At 42.8% G+C, this 23,833-nt stretch overlaps 1 protein-coding gene across 1 annotated transcript in view; it reads right to left on the bottom strand.

Moving 5' to 3' along the window:
- Positions 1–23,833, bottom strand: part of ERBB4 (erb-b2 receptor tyrosine kinase 4) — a gene marked incomplete at both ends in the record, with an annotated part of 629,788 nt that overhangs the window by 182,661 nt on the left and 423,294 nt on the right. Inside the window, one exon of the mRNA XM_084264301.1 lies at positions 19,773–19,907. Within this exon, the coding sequence (XP_084120427.1) occupies positions 19,773–19,907 (135 nt within the window). The remainder of the gene's footprint in view (positions 1–19,772; positions 19,908–23,833) is intronic.

Genomic DNA, 23,833 nt, shown 5'->3' with positions numbered 1-23,833 from the left:
AAAGCTGCATTTAAAATAAAACCCGTCATATCTGAAAATCCTAGGTGTGTAGCTGACCCTCACCTCACAACCAAAAATGTATTCAGCCAGCTCAACTCCGCCTGGAAATAAAAGTGATCCAGCATCTTCAAAAATAATTTAATTTTTTTTTTTAAACTTGCATGCCTGCTTCGTGGTACATGACTTTGTTTGGCAGTGTCAGATGATCATTTGCATTTAAATAGAGATATTTAACAGTATAGCTAGAAAAGGCTGCCAGTTTTCTTTTTTCTTATTGGGAACTCAAAGTATCTGCTTCATTGTTTTCACTTTCCTCAGCTGCACAGATACAACAAGGAGCTGAGCTTGTAGGCAGCACACCTCTGAATTGCATTGTTATGTGTCCTTTTGAAGGTCAAATATACTGTGAGTTAAAAACAAAGCCCAAAGTCTCTCCAAGTAGTGTGTCTAAATTGCTTGCTTTGTTTGTTTAAAGAGAGAAAGAACTTTCTTTGCTCTCAGCATGAACTGGTTCAGATTCTTCCTTCATGCAAATCTGTGCTCACTTCGATGAGCACAGATTGTTACCCATTAAAGATCAGGTCTGTAAATCCAACACAAAAATAGTCCCATGGAAGTAGACGTGAGCTGCCAGTAGTGTAAAGAGCATTCATGGGAGGTGAGGGACAGAGCTCATGATTAGATCTGTACATCAGGCTTAAGCGATAATAAAACCCATTGGCCCCAAAAGTGATGTGGTCCTTGAAATAATTATACTGTTTCTCACAGATCTTTCTGTATGTATTTCTTAGGATATTTATATCTTAGTGAGATAGTAGATTTGAGAAAAAATTATCAAACAATTCTTGCCATAAATTATTCCCATTATGCCTCATGTCTTTAAAGTATTCCAAAACGTTCCAATGTGCAGCAGTGAGGGCTAAAAGAAACAATGGAAGAAGAAATGGCAAATGATGGAACTGCAGAGTGTTCTTCCTTTTGTTCCAATGCAGCAGAGAATAAAGCAGTAGATGTCCTTCCTATGATTTCCTCCACTCCATCAAAAGATGCTGAGTGCCCTAACGTCCTGGTGGCAATCCCAAAGTGCCAGTAGTAAGCAGCAGTGAAACAGACTGGACTTCCCAAGAGGAGAAGAGCGCCCATCTGTAGCAACTCATCACACATGTTATTAGGAACAAACAGCGATTCAAGAATTGGTTAAGCTTTGGCCAAACAAAATTAAAAATACATATGTACAGCTCCACTCTGTAAGGACCACATTACACATTCAGTAAGTTCTTGCACGTCAGTGAAGACACCTAAGAAAAGAGTTGTTTGATTTTCTTCTTTCTTTTCTAGATGAGATATGGCAAGAAAGAACCTGGAAAAGTCTCCTGCCTCGTTACAGATGTGACATTTGAGTGCATTTCTGCTGAAGAGTAGCACTGGTTTATATACATAATGACATTTTATTCATTAGATTGCAGAGGAGGAGAGAAGGAGTTAAAAGGAGGCTTACATAATCTGCAATGGAATCTAAGTTTAGAAAGGGAAGATTCCCACTGGAACATGAGAATTAATTTTGCTTTGGCAAATTCCGTGCAGAAAACCAACGGCTTGTCTCCTGGGCTCATCTTCCCTTAGCCAATACTACTGCAACAGATCTTCATTAAGGACTCTGATGCAGAGTATCGTCGTCATAACTTCTAGGATAGTTTTATTTCCAGAAGATGCTTCTGCTCTCTCAGCTGGGGAAAGTCACCAGCAGAAAATATTTGCTCACTAGCTTGGGAAAGACCAAGGTTACTTCATCCTTGTGCTTTCCTGAGAATTGAGAAAGCTTTCCTTTGACTCCAGCCTGACTTTATTATTTCAGGAACAGTAAAACCGCAAAGGATTAAGTTACTGACAAGACAAGAAAAATGAAGTCTTTCTCTTAGCTCTAAGCTCAGTGTAGTACAGAGAAGAAAGACTGCTTCTTCCCCATCAGCTATGCCAGCTGCCTCAAGCAGACCTCTCTCAGTAGGAGAGGGAAAGCAGAAATAAGAGAAGAAATGGTCTCAACTTTGCACAAAGCTTACGTTTACAGATGGTTTCTATCAGGTTAATAAATCATTAATAAAGCACATCTGCAACATGCTGATACTGAAGTGTGAATAAAGACAGCCAAAATAAAGTGGCTTTGATGGTTACAAGCCATGGTTATAAGCAGCCTCTTTACTTACCTAACAGTCTGAAATAATTGATTAACTATCAAAACACTTATAAATCATGTATTAGCTTCTGCAAGCTACTTATAAACTCATCCTCCACCTAAAAATTCACTCCTGCAAAAATGCTAGAGATGCCATCTTCATGTTTCTAGACACAGCTAGCTCCAAGGTCCACAAAAAGTTGCCAGTATGCTCTGTGGTAAGTCCCAAGTCTCTTCTTTCCATTGCTTAGAGGGGACAGAAGGTTTAAATACTTCGGGTGTTGTTTTTCTAGGCTGTTTTATGTATGAAGAGATAACAAAACCAAAATATAATTCAAACACCACAGCACAGCATTAATGAGAATTAGAGATACTATTGTTGTGATGGATTGTTCTGCCTTTATCAGGCTGTAATGCTTTCCCTGTCCTTGTCTGACTATTCCTATTGTCACACATTCATTCATTCACACTTCTTTGTTAAGTAAAAATCATTTTGCATTTTCCACCAGCCCCATGCTAGCCTTAGGAGCTCTTCTATTGATTTGAAAGTTAATTACCTAACAAAGATTCACACTTTTCAGGATTTCCTTTCTCTATGGCAGGAGGGAAACTTGGCAGGAGAGAAAGGAAAACTCTCCGTAAAAGAAGAAAGTGTCTGACAAATACTTTGTGCTCACTTTCTCTTCCTCTCTGTGGAAGTGTTATGGTATACAGAAATCACAGGGCCAATGCCTCTAGTGCTATCAAACTATGTTGCTGCCACTGACACCAGATGAGTTCACCTTGGGATGTATCACCAAATAGTTTTCCAACGTGGGATTAGTCCCATTACATTCAGGCTTCTCTTTAGCAGGCTGTACCTGCACTGATAGTGTTATTTTTGTTGTGGTAAATGGCAGCACTTCAACTGACCTTTCTGTCTTGTATCTGTGTTGCTGCTTCAACCTGAAGTCTTCATCCCCAAGAGAGGCTTCCTGCACAAATATTAACAGGATCCCTTTACAGCGAAGGCTCACGCAGCACTCATCAACGAAGAATACTTACACTGTGGAAAAGCACAGCACCTTTTGCGGATGCTACCACTATCTGTAAGTCAAAGACTTCTAGTGCCCACCCCTGAACTTGCCAGAGCATGCATCCTGTGTGCAGGGATCTCTGTGGTTCAGTAATCGTGACAGCAAACTCTCTCTAATGATTGCTTTCAGCAGGGACTTCCGATTCTGCCATTCAACGCCTCTATCTTACCCTCATCTCCTCATCTCCTTCAGCAGATAAGGAGAGAGATGCACATGAATGGAGGGGGACACAGGCAGCTGAAAAGAAACTGGCATAGGAAATAGGTCTGGGAACGGAAAACAATCCGAGAGATATGCCCTGAAAGACAGACTCAGAGAGAGATACCGGGACAGCGCGATAGAGATCCAGGAGAGGGGACAGCGATAAAACTGAACCAGCACTGAAGAAAACAAAAACTCAGTATCACAGGGGGACATGTTTTCCTCAGTGTGTGGAGACAACTGTTGTGCGTGCACAGGACCTGGGTATATGTGGAGAACTGTGAAATTACAGAGAATCACTAGACCTGCTGGTGGCAGACAGTTTGGATTTTAAGAGAGATCGGCCTCCAGAGCTAAAGGAATAAATGGAAAGTCAAGAAGAGCATGTCAGCAGCACCGAACAGGCTCAGACTGGTAGATTTAAATCCATCGTTGACAGCTCTGAGGTGATAGGAAGCTCACTGTATCGTTACTTCAGCTGCTACAAAAAAAATGTCTTCAGGCCACAGTAACGACTACAGAAAAGGAACTGAGGGAGTAATGAAGACACTGGTTATTTTTCTCTGCCTGGAACAGACAGCACTGGTAAGGCTGTGTGACTCGATGCATTAATTGGGAGTTTAGTCATCCACACAAAATAAAAACTTTCACATATGACATAGTCTTAAAACTTTACACTGATTAAGCAATTAGGAACTATTAATTATTACTGCTTATAGCTGTTAGCACAGAGCACTGTAAGTGAATTCCCCCCACTGTGGTGGTGAATTAGTTCCAATCAGCATCAAATGCCTCTCTGAACACACACACACACACACACATCCACGCACACATCCTGAGCAAATGGGTTGATGCAGCTGGCAGGCTAAAAGGATAGGTCAAGTCATACCTGCTGCTTGGCAGGCTCATCAAGAAACACAAGCCCTCAGGAATCTTTCCTTGTATTCGTTATTGTTAAAAGAATACATTCCCCTCCAGTAAGACACAGATAACTGTCCATTCTCACACACTTTGCAGCTGGACCTGCATTCCCAAACAGCAGAACAGCTTGGTCTTTGACTAACGGGGGTCTACAGTGGGGTCAAAATGAAACACCCTCCCTCATATGTGCCATCCTCACAGCACACCGATCACAACAACCTTGCACCCCTTCAAAATACAAAGCCAGCTCTTTCTTTCCCTTTCCTCTCTGCAGGAGGAGAGGGTGAAGACCCACAATCTGTAGATGTTAACACTCAACTAGTATGTAGAGTTACACATCCTGCTTTCTCCTTTGCTTACTGTGACGAAGACTCTTGTCTACCAGGCCCAGCAACCCAAGAAACAGTCTACAGGCTGTTCTCTGGAATAGGAGAGCAGAGCAGGCAGCCATCCCTCCCAATGACAGCTCTCCAAACAACGCGGGGAGCTCTCTGTTCCTGAAGGGAGAGAGCTGGACACAGCATGCAACCTTTCCTGGGTTCTTGCTCTGCAGTTCAGTGGCTGTGATTGCTAGAGAGAGGGTACATCTCAGTATGAGTCCATGCCCCTACTTCTGTGTCTTACCTGATGGTTACTTAATACTCAAGAACAGAAGGAATAAAAAAGACACCGACTCAGACCAACCTGAGGCAGCTTCCACTGGGAAGTGGGAGACAGGAGGGACAGATTTGAATGCCTTTATGCAAGGTAGGAAACTGAACTCTCCCACATCCTGGGGAACTCCTAGGCTGCCAAGGTATTTCATAACAGGGGAGAAATAGCCTTCTTATTGTGGACATTTGAGTGTGAGAAGATGACAGGTCCACAAGGGGAAGGCAGCAGGCAAATTGGTACTGCAGATTCCCAGCAGAGAAAGACCATAAAAAGCCAACATCTGCTGTGTCTTTATATTAATTTTAGCACTTCCCCCTGGTTTGCTCCTGGCAGGTACTACTCTAATAACAGACTCCCTCTTCTACATGGGAGTTTCTGTAAGTGCATGAATTTCATGTCTAAGGAGTGACACTGCTATGCCTAACACTGCTACACCACCACCCCTCCTCGCCTTAGCACACCGCCCACTAGCTCTCGGCCCAGGCACTTCTTGTTCAGGCTCACAGCAACAGGTACTTCTCTTCATGGTGTGACAACACATGACCTTATAAACCACAAGCAAGTCAAGCAGCAGCAACTGCCCTACCAAACACAACAATTAGCTGCACACCTGTATGAACGCCTGTAATAAATGGTAAGCCAGACATATGTCCTTCAGTGCAGCAGCAGACCCACTGCCTGGTGCAAAATCTCAGCTGAGAAGTGAAGGATTCAGATAACAGATTTCTGGATGCCATCTCCAAGCAACTGGAAGAGAAGGTGGTCATGAGGAGTAGTCAGCATGGATTCACCAAGGGGAGATCATGCTCGACCAATCTCATAGCCTTCTATGATCTCATCACCGGATGGATAGATGGGAGGGAGAGCAGTGGATGTCATCTACCTTGACTTCAGCAAGGCCTTTGATACTGTCTTCCATGACATCCTGATAGCAAAGCTGAGAAAGCATGGGATAGATGAGTGGACGGTGAGGTGGGTTGAGAATTGGCTGTCGGACCGAGCCCAGAGGGCGGTGATCAGTGGAGCAGAATCTGACTGGAGACCTGTGACTAGCGGTGTTCCCCAGGGCTCAGTGTTGGGTCCAGTCCTGTTTAATATCTTCATTGACGACCTTGATGAGGGAATAGCATCCACCCTCAGCAAGTACGCCGATGATACAAAGCTGGGAGGACTGGCTGACACGCAGGAACACTGTGCTGCCATCCAGCGAGACCTGGACAGGCTGGAAAGCTGGGCTGGGAGAAACCAGATGAGATTCAACAAAAGCAAGTGTAGAGTCTTGCACCTGGGAAGGAATAACTGCTTGTATCAGTACAGGCTGGGGGATGACCTGCTGGAGAAGAGCTCTGTGGAGAAGGACCTGGGGCTCCTGTTTGACGACAGATTGGCCATGAGCCAGCAGTGTGCCCTGGTGGCTAAGAGAGCCAATGGGATCCTGGGATGAATCAGGAGGAGTGTGGCCAGCAGGTTGAAGGAGGTGATCCTCTCCCTCTACTCTTCCCTGGTCAGGCCCCACCTGGAGTATTGTGTCCAGTTCTGGGCTCCCTGGTATAAAAAAGACAGGGATCTCCTTGAGAGAATCCAGAGAAGGGCTACAAAGATGATTAAGGGCCTGCAGCATCTCCCCTATGAGGAAAGGCTGACTGAGCTGGGACTGGTCAGCCTTGAGAAAAGAAGATAAGGGGGGACCTTGTTAATGTTTATAAATATCTTAACTATGGCATGCAGGGGGAAATGGCTGGCCCCTTTTCAGTGGTCTGTGGAGACAGAACAAGGGGCAATGGCTGCAAGTTGGAGCACAGGAAGTTCCACACCAACATGCAGAAGAACTTTTTCACAGTGAGGGTGACAGAGCACTGGAATAGGCTACCCAGGAGGTGGTGGAGTCTCTATCTCTGGAGATATTCAAGACCCATCTGGACACCTATCTGTGCAACATGAGCTAGGGAGCCTGCTTTGGCAGGGGGGTTGGACTTGATCTCTCGAGGTCCCTTCCAATCCCTATGATTCTATGATTCTATGATAACAGATTTTGGTTTCGGGCACCATGTGTAACACTGGGCAAGAAATCTCTGCACTGTTAGAGGAGATTTTCAAAGAAGGTTCTCAACAAACTCAAAGACACATTGAAAAGTAAGTGCCAAAGCTCAGGGTGCTCTTGTGCTTGTTTAATTCCAACTCTTCCATCCCTCCAAGAGATCAACTCAGTCAATACCACATAAGTCAAAATAATGTCCTGTAATAATGTTCCTGTAATGCTGCCAAAGCAGTAATAAAGTTCGAACAATGGGGCATACAGTTTTCATTTTTTAAACAAAGTAATAACCTCAAAGAAAGGAAATGAGAAGTGGCTTTTAAAATTCACTTTACTTTTTCTGGATGACATGCAGTATTCCTAGAGTCTGGCTGGGTGATAGGTGTGTTAACTTTTTAACCAACTTTTGACTCAATTAATTGTACTAAATACTAAAATAGGAAATACTAAAAAGGAAATTCCCCATTCCTATAAAATCTAGAGTCCAGTTTTAGACAAGCTTTGGATATATATCATAATATGCTTATTCAAGTGTAATTCACAATGTATCTTTTGCTATCCAAACCAAAAGTGATTATTACAAATCAATACTGGGACAACAGAAGCCCTTTCTCTGTTGGAAACCCATGCTTGGGCAAATACTCTGATATGTAGATTCAGTGTCTGCTATACACTGAATTCAATTACAATAATCATACAAACATATTTCAGACTGCAATCTCCTGGATAATCTTCAGCTCTCAGAGACCTGCACAGATGTGATGCTGTGGACATTCGGTGACAATCATGTACGGATAAGACAGTGAATTTGGTATGAAGTTGTTTTCATGTGCAGCAATTTTTATAAAACCACTTGAAAACCCCTGATTAAGAACCTTACTCTGCAAATATTCCCAAAGTTTCTCCTATGCCAGAGCACTTCACTGATGAGGGCTTTTATGAGTTTGCAAAAGTAAATTACAAGTTCCTACAGGAGACCCAGAAGGAAGATTTTGAGATGTGAAAGCTCCTCTGAATACTAAACCCAAGGAAATATGAGGTGAAGATCCTACACACAGGGACAGAAAGTACAAGGGATTACAGGAGCGTAAAATACATCCCTCTTTTTTGCTTTGCTACTGCCTACACCTTGCCCATTGTGTGGCAGGCAGAAATTTCCCTTCTTGTCACTCAGCTTCATTTGAAGCTCACTATCCTCTTCCCTGCAGGAGGTACGAAGGGATCAGAGACTGGCCCCCAAAACAGCCCTCGGCTCGAGCAGACCAGCAGCCAAAGCTCTTTTGTGGATGGCCTGGCTAAAGCAGGACAGCAACTTTAGTGACAGTTCTGGGAATTTCTGACAACACAGGAACAGGCAACAAAATACTTACAAAAATGCAGATATGATAGTAATAAAGACGTGGGGTGGTTTTCTGTTTTATGCAAGCAACAGACTAGTCTGTCAGGAGAAGCCTATCACAATGTCGGCTGGCTAGTCCCAACATTGCACCCACCCACTGCCACCGAGTGATACACCTACCCTCATACCCTGTGCAGCAGCATCAACCAAGCCCACTCTGAGCTGGTGGCTGTGATGTACATCTTCCAGATCTGATAGCTTCCAAAGGGTGGGAGGCAAACAGCAGCTTCAAGAACCAGTAGATGCAATTAAGCAGCTTATTTTATAGCCTTTCTTTTCTTCCTCTATCCCTAAGCAGCTCTTCAAAGGCAACTAGCTAGAGCAGCTGGAGCTTGCTGTGAAAGACCAATTCCACCCACCCACCCACTCGCTACAAATCTGCCAATTACCATTCAATTAGACTATTTTAAATATTCGGAGTATTTGGGGTCTATTTCCTACTTTCAAGAAACACTGGTGTTTGCGATAAAGCAAGCTGCTTGCAATGGAAAGGGTTGCTTGCATTTAAACAGAAAGCCTCTCCCTTGTGCAGTACACTGCTTCAACACCAACCTGCTTATAAACAGGCGGTGCACAGTAATACATCGTACACACATAGGTTGCCGTTAAAAGATAAGCATTTACCAACAGTTGCCACATGCTGCTATGTGCAGCACTTCTTAAATTCCACAGCTGCACAACCAGCGCCACTATGTACTTACTATCTGTATGCATCAGCCTGGTAGCCTGTTCCTCTTGGTGCCTTTCACGCTGGAACTGCTGTAAGGGAGATGCTTGGTGACACAGGTTGGCGCTTTGGCAGGGAGGGGATTGGTTTTTGTGTTGGGTATTTTTTATTTGGCTTTTTGAAAAATATATTTTTTCCACTGCAAAGAGATGCTCATGACAGAGGTTCTTCCCAAACTGTCAATGCTGGTTTCCTTGGTGCCCTCCTTTCTGCATCCACGAATCCTAAAGATCCCCAGCTTTGTAGCAGTTCCCTTGCTAGATCCCTGGATTAAGCTTCAGCAGCCTAAGGAGTTCTGTCCTTCACGGCATTATTTATTCGTATTACCTAGGTCTGCTTGTGTTTGTTACTCACTTTTTATTCAGTCAAGTCAACTGTTAGAGGCATCATGTTTCCATTAAATGCCACGTCTGCCCGCCGTTCAAATCTGTTTCAAGGACATTCACCAATTGACAATCCTTTCTGAAAATGCTGGCTGAAGGTATTTATTAGGAAACTAAACTGATTCCCTTTATTCAAAACACAGCATTCTGGGCCGAGGAAAAAACATTACAGGCAACTTCAAGCAGTGCAGCTTGCCATACTAATGCAAAACAAGTTCATTACATCACAGGATTTCATGTATCCCTCCACCTTCGGTTACCTGTGCTTGGCAAAAAGCATTCTTCAAAATCAACTTCTTCTACTCCTGTCTTTCAGTTCCACAGAAATGAATAAATTCTGTCCTGACTAGAGATTCATCAACATTAGGAAAAGCAACCTCCACGTAACGCTGAACAAAAGGCGGTTGCGGGCTTTTCTGGCTGTCTATATTCAGCTCTGATAAAAATTTTCTTTCCAACTGAGATATCCATAAGCTGTAACTGCTGCTAAAAGCGCAATGCTGTGAGCCCTCGGAGCATGTTCCACGTGGAAGGCGCTTTCACAAAACGGCTTGTTATTTGTGGCATTTTATCAAAAAGAACAGCTTCTCCTCCTGGCTTTGCCACGGTGACATCGGCAGCAGGGAATGTATTCTGTACCAAGACCACCTGTCTGCAGAGCCTTGTTTGCTGGTCTACAAACATACATTTAAAATGTTAATTGAACTTCAAGTAATAACCTCAACGAAAGGTTGTAATTTAACAAACTCTGCAATAACAAATGTCTTCAGTGTATACTTTTCCAGAATGCTATTTTCTCCATAGGTAGTTTCCAATTTAGATGCGCACCAGAAATGATACACTAGCTATTCTGAAAGTTGGCTGTAAGCATATTTAAATATACCACTGCTACTCAGGCCTTCTGTAGAGCAAAATCCTTGTGCTTTGAAAAAGCACAAAATACCTTGCAAGAATAACTGGAGTAAATGCAGTCATCTCACACATGTCTCGGTACTGAGGGCTGGGCATTTGATTTACACGTATTGGTTATTGACACATAATTGTTTCAGGAGCATCCACTGGTCTAAAGAAATCTCATACTTAAATTCACACAGTGTTCAGCTCTCCTGATTCTTTACTAAGTGACGGCATTTTTACCTGTAAGGGAACGAACTCCATCCTCACTCCCACTCCAACCCAAGACTCCCCGTCCCACCAGTGCCGGTCCCTCATGGCAGCAGGACTGATCCTGCGTGAAGAGTCTGTTTTGATGGCACACTGGAAACACCTAACTGAGAACTGGTGGGATGTTGGGACTTTTGGGAGAGACAGCAAGGATCCAAGGAACACCTATTTCTCCTAACTACCACAAATACTTCAGAATTAAATACCCAATGGTTTGACCTGAGTATAAATTTTCAGTTAAGTCGCTATGTGTAAAAATGATCCTGTTCTTATACTGCAACTACTGGTACAAAAAATGAGTTACTGTGCTCTGTGAAGAATTACAAGGCCACTACTGAACATTAAATCAAAGGGCTGGCTACCCGTCAGGCTCATTCTGTAGCTGCAACAAACGGCCATGCACAAATTCCCCTGCATTCCTTGACAGCAGCTCCAAACATGGACTGTTAACACCCAAAGGAGAGCACAATTTATCACTTATGCAAAACCCTATGCAAATACCAACTTCTGCTTGTTGTGAAACACACTACAAGAACAGACAACGTGCACTGAGAAAGGGGGGATATTAAGGAGGATAAAAAATAAATGGAAGAATACAGAGCCAGCACTGACTCGCATCACCTGAATACATACTATGCAGAAAGAAGTGTGTCAGATGGAGCTATACTGCTTCCAAACATGCCTGCATCCAGGTAAGGTCAATCACAGCCCAGACAGTCTGCACCAGAAGCACAGAGCTGACTTCCCAGGCATCTCTGCAGCTGGCTTGTCCATTTTCTGCTCCTTTAATTAAAATGCAAAGCACTGGCTAAATGGTAAACATTTAATTAGATTTGTCTCTATGTTTCAATATTAATAAAACACATGAAAAATGCATTAAGAGGCAGCTAATTGGGGGCTCTCCAAAAGTAGCTGTAAATGAGCAATTATAATACAATCGGGGCGTGGTTCCCCAGGGGCTGTTGCAGGACCGATGCTTTTTAATATTCCAGCCAAAGGTTTAGAAATTATTAAAAAATCCCAGGCAATAAACCCTACAGATGACAGGAAGGCTGAAACCTCAGCAAATTACAGTGAAGAGCAGCCAGTTGCAGAGCTTGAGCCAGGCCAGTGGGTAAGCCAGAGTCAGTCATGCCAGAAGTCTTTTCTACAGCCAAACATGGGATTGTATATTTTAGAATAGAGCACACAGATTGCGTTTTCTGTCTCTAAAACACACAGATGTCAGAACTGCCCCAATACCAGGTGTTTCATGTGAAGCCAAAACACAAAGGATACAATTTTTACTTCTACAGGATATTGGTTAAATCAGTAATAAAACCATTTTGGTTTCTGCTTTCTAAAAGCACACTGAAAAATACAGGTATTTTACATTGACGAGCAGCTAAAATTATTCTGGATCTTGAAAGAAATTCCTCACCACCAGGGATGTGAGACCCTCTATCTGTTTGGCTCATGAAAAAAAGATCAAGAGGTGAGGCCATTACACGGTACACGCCATTTCCGCAGGGAGATGATGCTGAGAGCGCTCTCTGAGATAGCTGGAGACGGCATTATGAGCCAACAACATCTGCAGTTTAAAACTGTTCAAATTAGAAATAAAGGCATCTAGTATCATTTCTCTTTAATATTAGGGAAATAACCAGCAGCTTGAGGAATGGCTGTGATTCTGTGAAGCTTCAGGGAAGACTGGAGCTCTGTGCTTGCCCCCCAAAGCTGAAGAACAGGCTGCCCAGGGAGAGGACTGAGTCACCATCCCTGGGTGTGTTTAACAGGTCAGGTGCTCAGGGATATGGTTTAGCATAGGACAGGAACGGTTGGACTCAATGATCTCAAAGGTCTTTTCCAACCTTGTGATTCTGTGAAACTCAGGCTGAAAGTTATGGTGTGCTGAGGAAAGTTACGGAACTCAATGCCAGACAAGTGGATGATACTTGAGGGCCTTCACATACAAGAAATCAGAGCTAATGATGTTTCAAGGCTTTTTTGCCCTTGAAAAAAATATCCGTGAATCAATAAGTTGTAAAAGAGGGAAGGCATTTAAAAGCAGTGTTTCCCTTGAATACATCATGGGGTTTATTGAATCCCACGTACACAGCTCAAGACTAAGGGTTTTCTTCCCTTCATTGTTACATCATGTAACAATGTAGAAGTACTTCTGCACAGCTCAAAACCTGGATGCTTTTACATTGCCAGGTACAATTAGATGCAAAGCAATGGCAGAGGAGAACTATGTTATGTATAGCAAGTAACTGAAGTTGTTCTGGTTGAAAAAAAATATCTCGCCAGCTTTTTTTTCCCAGCTAACAGGGGCTCAGTCGAAAAGCCACATCAAGCCTAGGGAAACTCTTCCACTGATCTCAGTGCACACTTCAGTCGGAGCAGAAATTCCAGTTCAGGACAATGCTTTCCAAAGTGCTTAACTTTAAATACTAGAGTTCAGTTTTCACAGTTCTGGGCATGTGTCAACACTCAGTCCTACATTTTTCTTGAACAGTTTCCTGAAAAGCCACATATTGGGTTTTTTTAATCTTTATTAAGCAGTTACCGGCTCCATCATGAACATGCATATACCATACAGTTTCAGTGTTTTAAAATGCATTATTAATTTATTTGAACCTATACTATTAGCTACACAACTGACCTCTATGCAATAATTCGAAGGCTTTTCTGTGAAACAAGATCTCCAAGTAAAGCTCCACTGAAAATTCTGACTGAATACCACAGCCATCATCAAATCCCACACAAAAGCTCAGCTGGCATAATGGTGAGTCAAGTTCCTGCTCACTGCCAGACCAAGGAAGACATGGAGAAATCCGAGGACACTGATCAAAGCACCCAAGTATTTACTGCACTGTCTCTAAAGGCGGTCAGAGTTATTGCCTATCAACTTCGAGTCATTTTAGGCAAGAAGTCCAAACCTTATTTCCTGCTTCATTTCTTGCACCGTCACCAAGAACCGCACCTTCAGTTTCTAGCTCCAAAGGGTAGAGCTCCAGCTCTTTGGTCAAGGAACTAAATCCAACAAACGGATGTGGCAAATGGGGAATACCCTTTTGCAAAGTGTGGCTTCAGTATGCTCAGCCAATGCTTGAATTCATGGCTTGTTTTTTGGAATGAGAAAAAGCAGATTTTTGGTATTGCATGGCATAAACACATTCAGTAACGTATACTTAAAGGGAAGATGCTGGTCCTTAGCTAAGCACTTTCAAGCATCCTACTGCAAGGTGTCCAGCTTAAAAACCCCAGGCTGATCTCAGGTAAATGGGAAAGAAGGCTGCTTTCAAAGCACAGTTAATTTTAAAAGCTTCAGCTAAAAGATAACAATATGGGAATACAGTAAAGATGAGAATTGTTTTGGAGTATGAGTCAAAATGCCAGGCAGAGAGGTACCTGTCCTCAGAGACTTGAAGTATGCGTGGTCCCTAGTACAACATTTCTTTATTACATTCCAGCAGTACACGTCGAGCTCTGTGCTGGCAGCCACTGGCTGTATTCATCTTAACAGTAAGACCATGCAATTCAAAGGCCTCTAACAGGAGCTTTTCTGCATGCATTTGATCAGAACATGAAGCAACGGGGTAGAATGTGTTTCAGGCTAAAGAAGAAGAAGAAGTAGGAAAAAAAAAAAAAAGGAGAAGCAGCACTTAGGATTCATACTGTCTGCAGTATTCCTAACATAGCAGCTAAGACGCCAAGGCCTTTTCAACTGGCTTCTTAACACTGCTGTGACAATGAAAGCTTACAAAGAAGAGAATCAGAAAAGCTTTATTCCCAGAGTTCACTGGCCATATTCTCTTCTGTCTAGCACTGATGTAAATGAAGGGGATTGCCAGAGTTGGCAGATCCAAGGTGTGAAACAAGCATAGAGGCAGGGGACTGATTTTATTTCAAAGCATCTTCATTTCACTCCACCCTTTTGAATTCCTCAGCTGCTGATTGCCTTGGAGCAGCAGGGGGGGCTGCAAGTGAAATTATCCCTGAAGTGGGACCATTATCTGCTCTTCTGTCTGTCTGGGGAAAAGAGCTTGTAGTGTGGGTTCCCTCACTGGGGAAGACCAAAAAAGAGCACGGCTGAGCCCTGAGTGCACACACACCCCCCCGATGCACAGGTGCTCTCGGTACAACAGCTGCTGGAGTCCACTCTGGCATCGGCAGAGACCGAGCAAGCACTGTACGTAGGGCTCTTCTCTGAGGGAGGGACCCTGCTCTTTTGGATGCACAAGCAACTTTATGTCTGCCTCTGACGGCTGGAAACAACGCTAGCAATGCCAAAAAACCAAACAGTGGCTTAGGCTTTAGGACCTGCTGGAATGGTGAAGTACCCAACCCTGACACTCACGGCAGCTCGTAGCCTTTTGTGCCTGAAATATTCCCTGCCAGGGAGCACTCCAGCGGGGGTTACAGTGAAACTGCCCTAACAATTCGGAGGTGTAAGCCACTCTCCAGTCCTGCCAGTCACGGCTAAACATGGCACACAGGGTGATGCATCTACCTGAGTCTTACATGATCAAACATTTACACAGACTTTCCTAGATTACTACTAGTACGGACTTTGTTGAGCTTGACACAGAAGGTTTGGTTGGTTTACATTCCCAGGCTGACGCAGCAGCCTGACAGACTTCCTCCCTTCTCCTGCACAGGTTTTCAGATAAGTAAAACCTACTCGTTGTTTTAAAGGTATTTTGACATGGAAAGTCCCAGAGGGCTTTCCTTGACATCTCTTGCACTAGGGATATTGTCAGCAATGCCAAGCAACGTGTACTTACTCGTACTTACTCGGTTCCAGTGGACTTAGACAAGATTTGCATTTGATAGGAGGCACTGGAGACTTCAGGCAATTTAATACAGTCATGTAAAATAAACAGTAAATACATATATATGCTGAATCCAAAAAATCATGAGAGTCGGTGCTATGCAGAGAAGTACCAAAGACCTTGTAATGCACTGAGCACCATTTCCAGCAGTGGAAAAATAGCAAGGCTGGGCCCAGCAAGCCCCCACACTGCCTAGCAGATTATGAAAAGTGACATGTGAGACGAATTCGAGAAGCATATACCTCATTTAATGATACTCTATACTGATTTCCATTCTGGAGTTATAATTCAATGTTCTTTTCTCCAAGTCCTTTCTGCACCAGTACAAATAACTTGTCTTAATTCTTTCATAAACCACCAGTGTAGCATATTCCCTTTCTCCTACCTCTTGACAGGTAGTAATAAGGTTCCACATTTGAGTGATTTCATTTGAAGGCTTTACACATATACACACCCATGTATGTGCGTGGGGATGTAATGCATTGCGCACACACATGGGCAGCTATTTAACTTTAGGCTGTTTTAAATCGTGATTTCTGTACCCGAATTCTTTGTTCCCCAAAGCCTAAACAGCACTTTAGCCATTCCTTGGCCATGTGTATAACGGGGTTTAGATTTTCACCCATGTAAGTTGTGAAGACAGAAATTGTTTGAATTAGCTAATTTAATCAAAATTCAGAGGACTCGTGAATAGCACTGAGATGGAATCTGGTTTCATAGAGAAGGAGACTTACATTTATTAAATAAAACACAGTCTAACTGGGTTCTGCTCCATCCCAAGTAAGGAAAAACATGGTAAAATTTGGGTGACTATTTTAATGAAGCTACCTTATTATATAACCCTTGATTATCACTGAAATGATGCACAAACAGCAAAGCACAGCAATTTCTTCCTTCCCTGTGTTTCAAACCAACTGAAAAGGAATGAAAACTATGTTAAGAGAACTGGACTTAGGGTCTTTCATCTTGCTGTAGGAGCTAATTATTACTTTCAGGGTGTGATTCCAAAAGTGCTCAGCACTGATCTTGGTCTGGGTTTTTTTCTGGAGTCACTGGTAAAACTTTCATTAGCTCAAAAAGACAGTACTGCTGTTGGCTGTTCTTTATTACCTTGGTGTTGCAGAAGCATTTGTCTTGAAGAACTGGCAAAGCTTAAAAGAAACCCCAGTAACAGAACAGAGTAACAACCCAGCCTTTTTCTTGTTTGAAGTAATGACTCGTGAGAGGTACAGGCATTCCCCAACCTTCAAAGGTTTTATCAGTTATGCTTAGAACTGATCATGACCAGCGATGAGGTGTTTTAAAGATGCAAATAAGATAGCCAGCTGCATTACAACTATGTTGGGTTTCCAGGCAGAAGAGATGGGCCTCAGGTCTCAAGCTGGAAGACTGAAGAGCAGTGGAGTTTGCCAGGCTTCCAGAGGAAGCCACATCTCAAGTAGCTGTGCTCTGCTTTTGAGGGTAGCAGGTGACACATACAAAACCAAGTCAACCTTGTATGAAATCTGTTACACCAGAAAGAGTTTTGTCAAAAAAAAGTTGTGTTTTTTTTCCTGCATTCCTAACATGCAACTGAAGAACTGAAGTTGCTTCTTGGCTGTAGTGGAAGCTAAAGAAGCAGTCAGTCATTTAAATATCCTTGAGGGACACCTTAGGATATAGTAAGCAATCCAGAACATCCCTATATCTGATATGCTCAGAACAGTATGTTTGCTGTGGTGTTACACATGACATCAGATATATAAACTTCTCTGCAGCTTATACCTGAACGTTAATGTTGATACATCCTGAGGGTACTGTTTAATAACATGGTATTAATTTTGAATGCACTTTACTATATTGTGGAATATTTTAGCTGAACACTTTGTATCACTGTTGCCGTTGTTCATTAGAATTCATGATTGTTGCAACAATCATCAAAACACTACTGAAGGTGAATAATTCTAGAGAAGGAAAATAGAGAAACGAGCTCACCAGGAGAAACAGAGAAAGTGCTCACCAAGCTGCTTTCCATCATCTATCAGCAGTCCTGGCTAACCAGCGAGGCCCCAGTTGACTGCAGGTTAGCAATTATGATGCCCATCTACAATAAGGACAGGAAGGAGGATCTAGGGAACAACAGGCCTGTCAGTCTGACCGTGGTGCCAGGCAAGGTTATGGAGAAGATCCTGTCGAGCGCCATCGTGTGGTACATGCAGGACAACCAGGTGATCTGGCCCAGTCAGCATGGGTTTATGGAAGGCAGGTCCTGCTTGACTAACCTGATCTCCTTCTATGCAAGATGAGCAACTTGGTGGATGAGGGTAAAGCTGTGGATATTGTCTACCTAGACTCTAGAAAGCTTCTGACACCAGCATTTTCCTGGACAAAATGGCTGCTCATGGAGTGATCAGGCATATGCTTCACTGGGTAAAATACTGGCTTTTACTCTAGTCCTGAAGAGTGGGATCAGATGGAGTTAAATCCAGTTGGAGGTTGGTCAGAAGGGGTGTTCCCCAGGGTTCAGTATTGGTGCCAGTTCTGTTTAGCATCTTTATCTAAGACCTGGATGGGGGGGATCAAGTGCATCTAGGTAAATTTGCAGATAACACCAAATTGGGTGGAAGTATTGATCTGCTGGAGGGTAGGAAGGTTCTGCAGAGGAGTCTGGACAGGCTGGATAGATGGGAAAAGGACAATTGTATGAGGTTTGACAAGGCCAAGTGTCAGGACCTGCACTTGGGTCAAAAAATCCACAGCAAATCACTAGAAGAAAGACACTGAGGTGCTGGAGTGTGTCCAGAGAAGGGCAACGAAGCTGGTGAAGGGTCTAGAGCACCAGTCTTTTAAGGAACAGCTGAGGGAACTAGGGCTGTTTAACCTAGAGAAAAGGGGGCTTGGGGGAGACAGTATCATTACCACTGTCTACAACTACCTGAAAGGAGGTTGTAGTGAGGTGGCATCGGTCTCTTCTTCCAAGTAACCAGCAACAGAACAAGAGGAAATGGCCTCAAGTTGTGCCAGAGGAGGCTTAGATTGGATAGTAGGAAAAAATTCTTCACTGAAAGGGTTGTCAGTCATTGGAACAGGCTGCCCAGGGAAGTGGCTGAGTCACCATCCCTGGAGGTATTTAGAACAGACATAGATGTGGCATTTAGGGACACAGTTTAGTCGTTAGACTTGGCAATGCAAAGTTAACCATTGGACTTGATGAAAGGTTGAGTGACCTGGGGCTGTTCAGCTTTGAGAAAAGAAGACTGAGAGGGGATCTGATCAGTGTTTATCAATATCTGAAGTGTGGGACACAGAGGGAAATGGCCAGTCTCTTCTCAGTGTCTGTGGGGACAGGACAAGGGGCGATGGCCTCAAGTTGGAGCACAGGAAGTTCTGCACCAATATGCGGAAGAACCTCTTCACAGTGAGGGTGACAGAGCCCTGGGTCAGGCTGCCCAGGGAGGTGTGGAGTCTCCATCTCTGGAGATATTCAAGACCCACCTGGATGCCTCCCTGTGTGACCTGTCCTAGGGAACCTGCTTTGGCAGGTGATTCTGTGAATTCTGTGATCTTAAAGGTATTTTCCAACCTAAATGATTCTATAACTCTGTGAAGTGGATCAGACAAATTAATCAAAGTACATAGATACTCCCAGTTTCAAATTCAGAGCATTAAAATAGAGAGAACATATTAAAACCAGAAAAATATTGGCTATATTGGGAAGAGCACCCATTCGCTACAAATTCTCTCTCTCTTTCTTCACAGATACACACAAGACAACAGAATAACTATTTCTTTGAGGTTCATTTTTCATCTGAAGTCAGAATATCCATGAGCTTGTAGCATAATTACTCCAGCAGCTAATTATGATGCCATAGATAGACCATTGTGACTCAAGGACTAGACTGAGCAGCAGGAACAAATGCAAAGCAAACAATAACGTCTGTGTTTCCACGGCAGCACAGTGGCTTTAACAATAAATAGAAAAAAGAATACACAGAGGACAGAAAACAGATGAGAGAAAATTCAGAAAATGTATGGTGTTCACAAATACCCTCTACCGACAAAGCGTTTTTAAGATTAGACTAAGTGTTCCTACAAGCAATGTACAAACTTTAAAGAATGCAGAGTAAGGGGAGAATTTACAAATACAATTCACCGTAACGGAGGATCAGGGAAAACTTGTGGTCACATTTATACTGTTTCATGCTGAGCAGATGACAAGGCTAAGAATAAAACCAGTACTTACATCCTGAGCTGCCATTCGTTGGAACCAAAGTGAAATTGGAGGCCCAGGGGTTACGCACGATATCCTGCCAATGAATGGTGTCTGCGAAGCAAAGAAATTTGTTCTGGCCAACGTACACCCCTCCATTCAGTATTTCTGCATAGAAGAACAAGAGAACATACTTGTAAGACTGGAGACATACAACTGATTAAATCTACTGTTACTTTGTGCACTGGCAAGGGCATGAAATTTAAATGGAAAAAATCCTGTCATCTTGCTTAATACTCTGAAAACTGGAGGGCAAGTAGCTAACAGTATTTGTAAACAGGAGCCATTTATTTATATGCAGAAGAAACCTGATGAAGAGAGTGACACAGGTGCTAGATGAGTTGCTGGGTTTACCTGTTGTTCCAGCGTAATCAAGTATGGAACAGTACTGTTGTTTGTGGGGAAAATAACCCTCGGGACTTAACTGACATTACAAACACAAGCAATCGGCCACATTATGATGTATGTCATAACACATATCACTGCTTAAAACATACAATAAGCAAATGTGTTCTGCTGAGGTAGGAGTTTTCTGAGCCATAGTGCATGGGAAATGTCCAGTCATCACAACGTGTGCCCAGAGGGGTGTGAAGTCTCCTTCTCTGGAGATATTCAAGACCCGTCAGGACACTGACCTGTGCAACCTGTCCTAGGTTTGTTTTGGCAGGGTGGTTGGACCCGATGATCTCTGGAGGTCCCTTCCAACCCCTACGACTCTGTGATTCTGTGAAAGCATGTTTTCTGAGCAGACTGTGCTGCTGTAATACCATGATACCTAAAATACTCAATGGATCTGTGATGCAAATCTCAAATACTGTGTTCCAAAGCCACAATTGACATGCCTGGCTGGAAGCTTTGTATCAAAGGGAAATCGTTTCAGAGCAGATACAAGTTTGGGTTTTGTTTGGGTTTGTTTTGTTGTCGGTTTGGGTTTTTTTTTTAATTTTCACATTTCTATCAATTGGTTTAAAAAGAAAAAAAAAGAGACAAAAAAACCCACTTGTTCCCCTATCTCTAAAGACTTGATTTGTCAAATTTCCATATGAGAATCGTCTTACAGTTGCTGGTTGTAGTACCACGTATTCCTCTGGAGCAGAAACTGGTTGGGTTTCCCTATGCCTCTGAACTCAAATTCAGAATTTCTCTCCTTAACCTGGCTCTCCTATTTCCAAAGCACAAGACAATCCCGGTGACTTTCAGTAAAGTTAACAGGAGCTGTGAAGCTAAAACCTCCTGCAATACTTAGTGTCAGAGATTCAAGCCTCAGCAAAGAAATGTTGAAGGTTAGTTACTAATGGCACCTCAGAATGACATTAAGTGGTGCTATACAGCCAGGAGTGTCACACTGCTCAGAGACATTAAATCTCAACTATGGTAGCAATGATTAAGGTCGTCTGGTAGTTCTCATCTCCCAGGAAAACCTTTAAAAGCTGTAGTGGGAATGCTAATGTTGACAACATACAAGGAAGGAATTACTCCTTTTTTAAAATGTTTGGGTTTTTAGGCCACAGCATGTAGAGGAGGTAGCCCCAAAGCAAATAACATATTAAATAAAGGATCATCTGTAAATACACCCTTCCACCGCATTAATCAGTTCAGGGTATTATTATATATTTCTTAGAAACCTCTGGTTTAAAAGCTTGGCTTTTCATTGAAAAGGGGCTTAAAATGAAAACAATAATAATAGTCTTATACAGAAAAGAGTCCAGTTTAGAGATACAGCAATGATCTGTCGGCATGATATTCTTATAATCCTTGAAAAAACCATACAGCATCTGCTAGCAATTCTGTTCTGGGGAAAAAGCTGGACTTAGAAGAACACTTGAAAACATGATTAGTGATGATTTCTCTGTGTTGTCCCAGCTATACAGGATTACATAATCCATTATGGCCCACATTGTGATTAAAAGTAACACCTAACAAGCCATGGAAAGCTGTAAAATCTACATTCATAGCTTCTGAAACACACGCGATTCCAAATAGTGTCACTGTCGGCTGGTACAGCTAAACACCTGTCACTGGCATAATTTCTCGGTTTTAGAGCATTCACTCATGACAATACCTATCAAATTTTCTTTTCTGCTAAGAACTTTGACGCATTCTTGTACAACAGGCAGCATCTCACCCTAAAAGTAATCCTAACAGTTTCAATTTTGGGAGAAAGATTTTTTTTTTTCCAGAATAAAAGTAACCAGAAAGTATCTCCTCTGCACTGTAAGGTAAGCTGACTGCATTCCCTGTAATTTACTAAAAACCAGCATGGAAAACACTCCGACTTCCCTCGCCACTGAATAAGCAGTGCTGTACCTGCTGCCCCTTCCCCAAAACCACAAGGCAGTACCTTCATTTGCCCTGCACTGTGCCATTTCTCACAGGTTTACAGATCTATTCGTGTGGCGAGGTGCTAATAAACTTATGTAATAATATCAAAGATGGGCTCTCACAGATATTAAATAACCCCGAGTTCCAAGTTTAGTCCAATCATTAAAGTACCTGCACTTGACTCTTCCTGGCCCGGGGAATCCAGATTCACTTTCTCGCTACCTTCCCATTCCAACCTGCTATCCGACTTCTCTTTATGCTGAGTCCTCAGCACGTGTCAATAGGCACAGATGTGCCGGCTTCCGACTTAACAAACCCAAATGCATTTTGCACTTCTCTGCCCTCTCCTTAGCAAGAACAATGCCTGTAAAGACCTGAGACTCCCTGTTACATGTTAAGCAAACGAAGCACAAATGTAATCAATATACAATAGAGCTACTGTATAATGAACTCATCATCATAAAGCCATCATCTCATTTTAATTTATAGCACTGAACAAGAGAGATAAAGTTAAACAATAAACAGGAGGAGAAAGGCAGGCATCCCTGCCTTTGCCGACAAGCTAGCAAAGGAAGCCAGGCAAAAAGAGCTTTCTTCTCTGGTGTGCAACACCTGAGGTGCCTCTTTGCTGAACTCTTTCCTTGGCTGGAGAGCAGGAAAGAGAATGACAAGTCCCCTAGTGAATTTTGTGAGTTCTACTGCAAAGCAAGCAGCTAGTTCCTGCCAAAGCAGCACTAAAAAGCACTGCTCACAGTGGAATGTATTTTCAGTACCATTTTGGGGAGAGTATTTTTGTCTTCTAAAAGAATTTCTTGTGACATTGGAAAATTGTTAGTCTAAGTACACCACTGTTGCCTGGGACGGGAGGCAGAGCTTGGCTCTACCAACAACTACCTGAAAGACACGCTGGCAGCAAATGTTCCCCCTGGATTTCTACGCTGCTCAGGGACACAAAGTTACATAAGGGGATTTTTTTGTAGCACAAATCCAGCTGCCTTTCATTGGGCAAAGACCATTCCAGACACATCCCTGTAAAGTACTGATGGCCGAAGAGTATCATGATTTCCCATTGTGGCACCAAGGCTGCAGCCTGTGCTCTGAGCAAAGGAGTAGCTCCAAGGTCTTTTGCCACTTGCTTCTGAATTGAAGGCAAAACCTTATCATCTTCCTTATTAGAACTATTTTACTGGCTTAAAAGCAGCATAATTCTGTACCCAAAGTTATATGAAAATAAATCAGCAAGTGCACTCGCCACTGACTTCTGTCATCATTTTGCTTATTGCTGCCAAATGATCGTGGAGAACTTATATCTGCATATTGTTACAATTCTCTTAAATGGTTATTTATTCAGGAAGCTAAATCAGAAATGTATTATCTGCTATACCCGTGATTTTCTTGCTTCCATTAGCCCAGTGATGAAGCAGAGCCATTACCACGTAACTTTGGTAACCTACCCTGCAATACTTGCAATCCTAACAGGAGAAATGGAAACATACGGGGCTCTGGCAACCAGGAAACACAACTGTCTTACACTTTCCATAAAGTGCCATGGAACACAGATAGGTAAATCACACATAATTCATACTTAGTCTGCTAACTTCACAAAAGGGCCTAGATTCGTAACATCTATTCTAATATAATGAAGAGTTTGACCACCAGAAGCTTAAGATCACAGCTAATCATACAAAGGGACACTAGATCTACAAGTGTGT

Source organism: Gallinula chloropus, assembly GCF_964237585.1.
Source record: "Gallinula chloropus genome assembly, chromosome: 5".
NCBI lineage: Eukaryota > Metazoa > Chordata > Aves > Gruiformes > Rallidae > Gallinula > Gallinula chloropus.
This window is presented reverse-complemented; position numbering and strand designations above follow the sequence as displayed.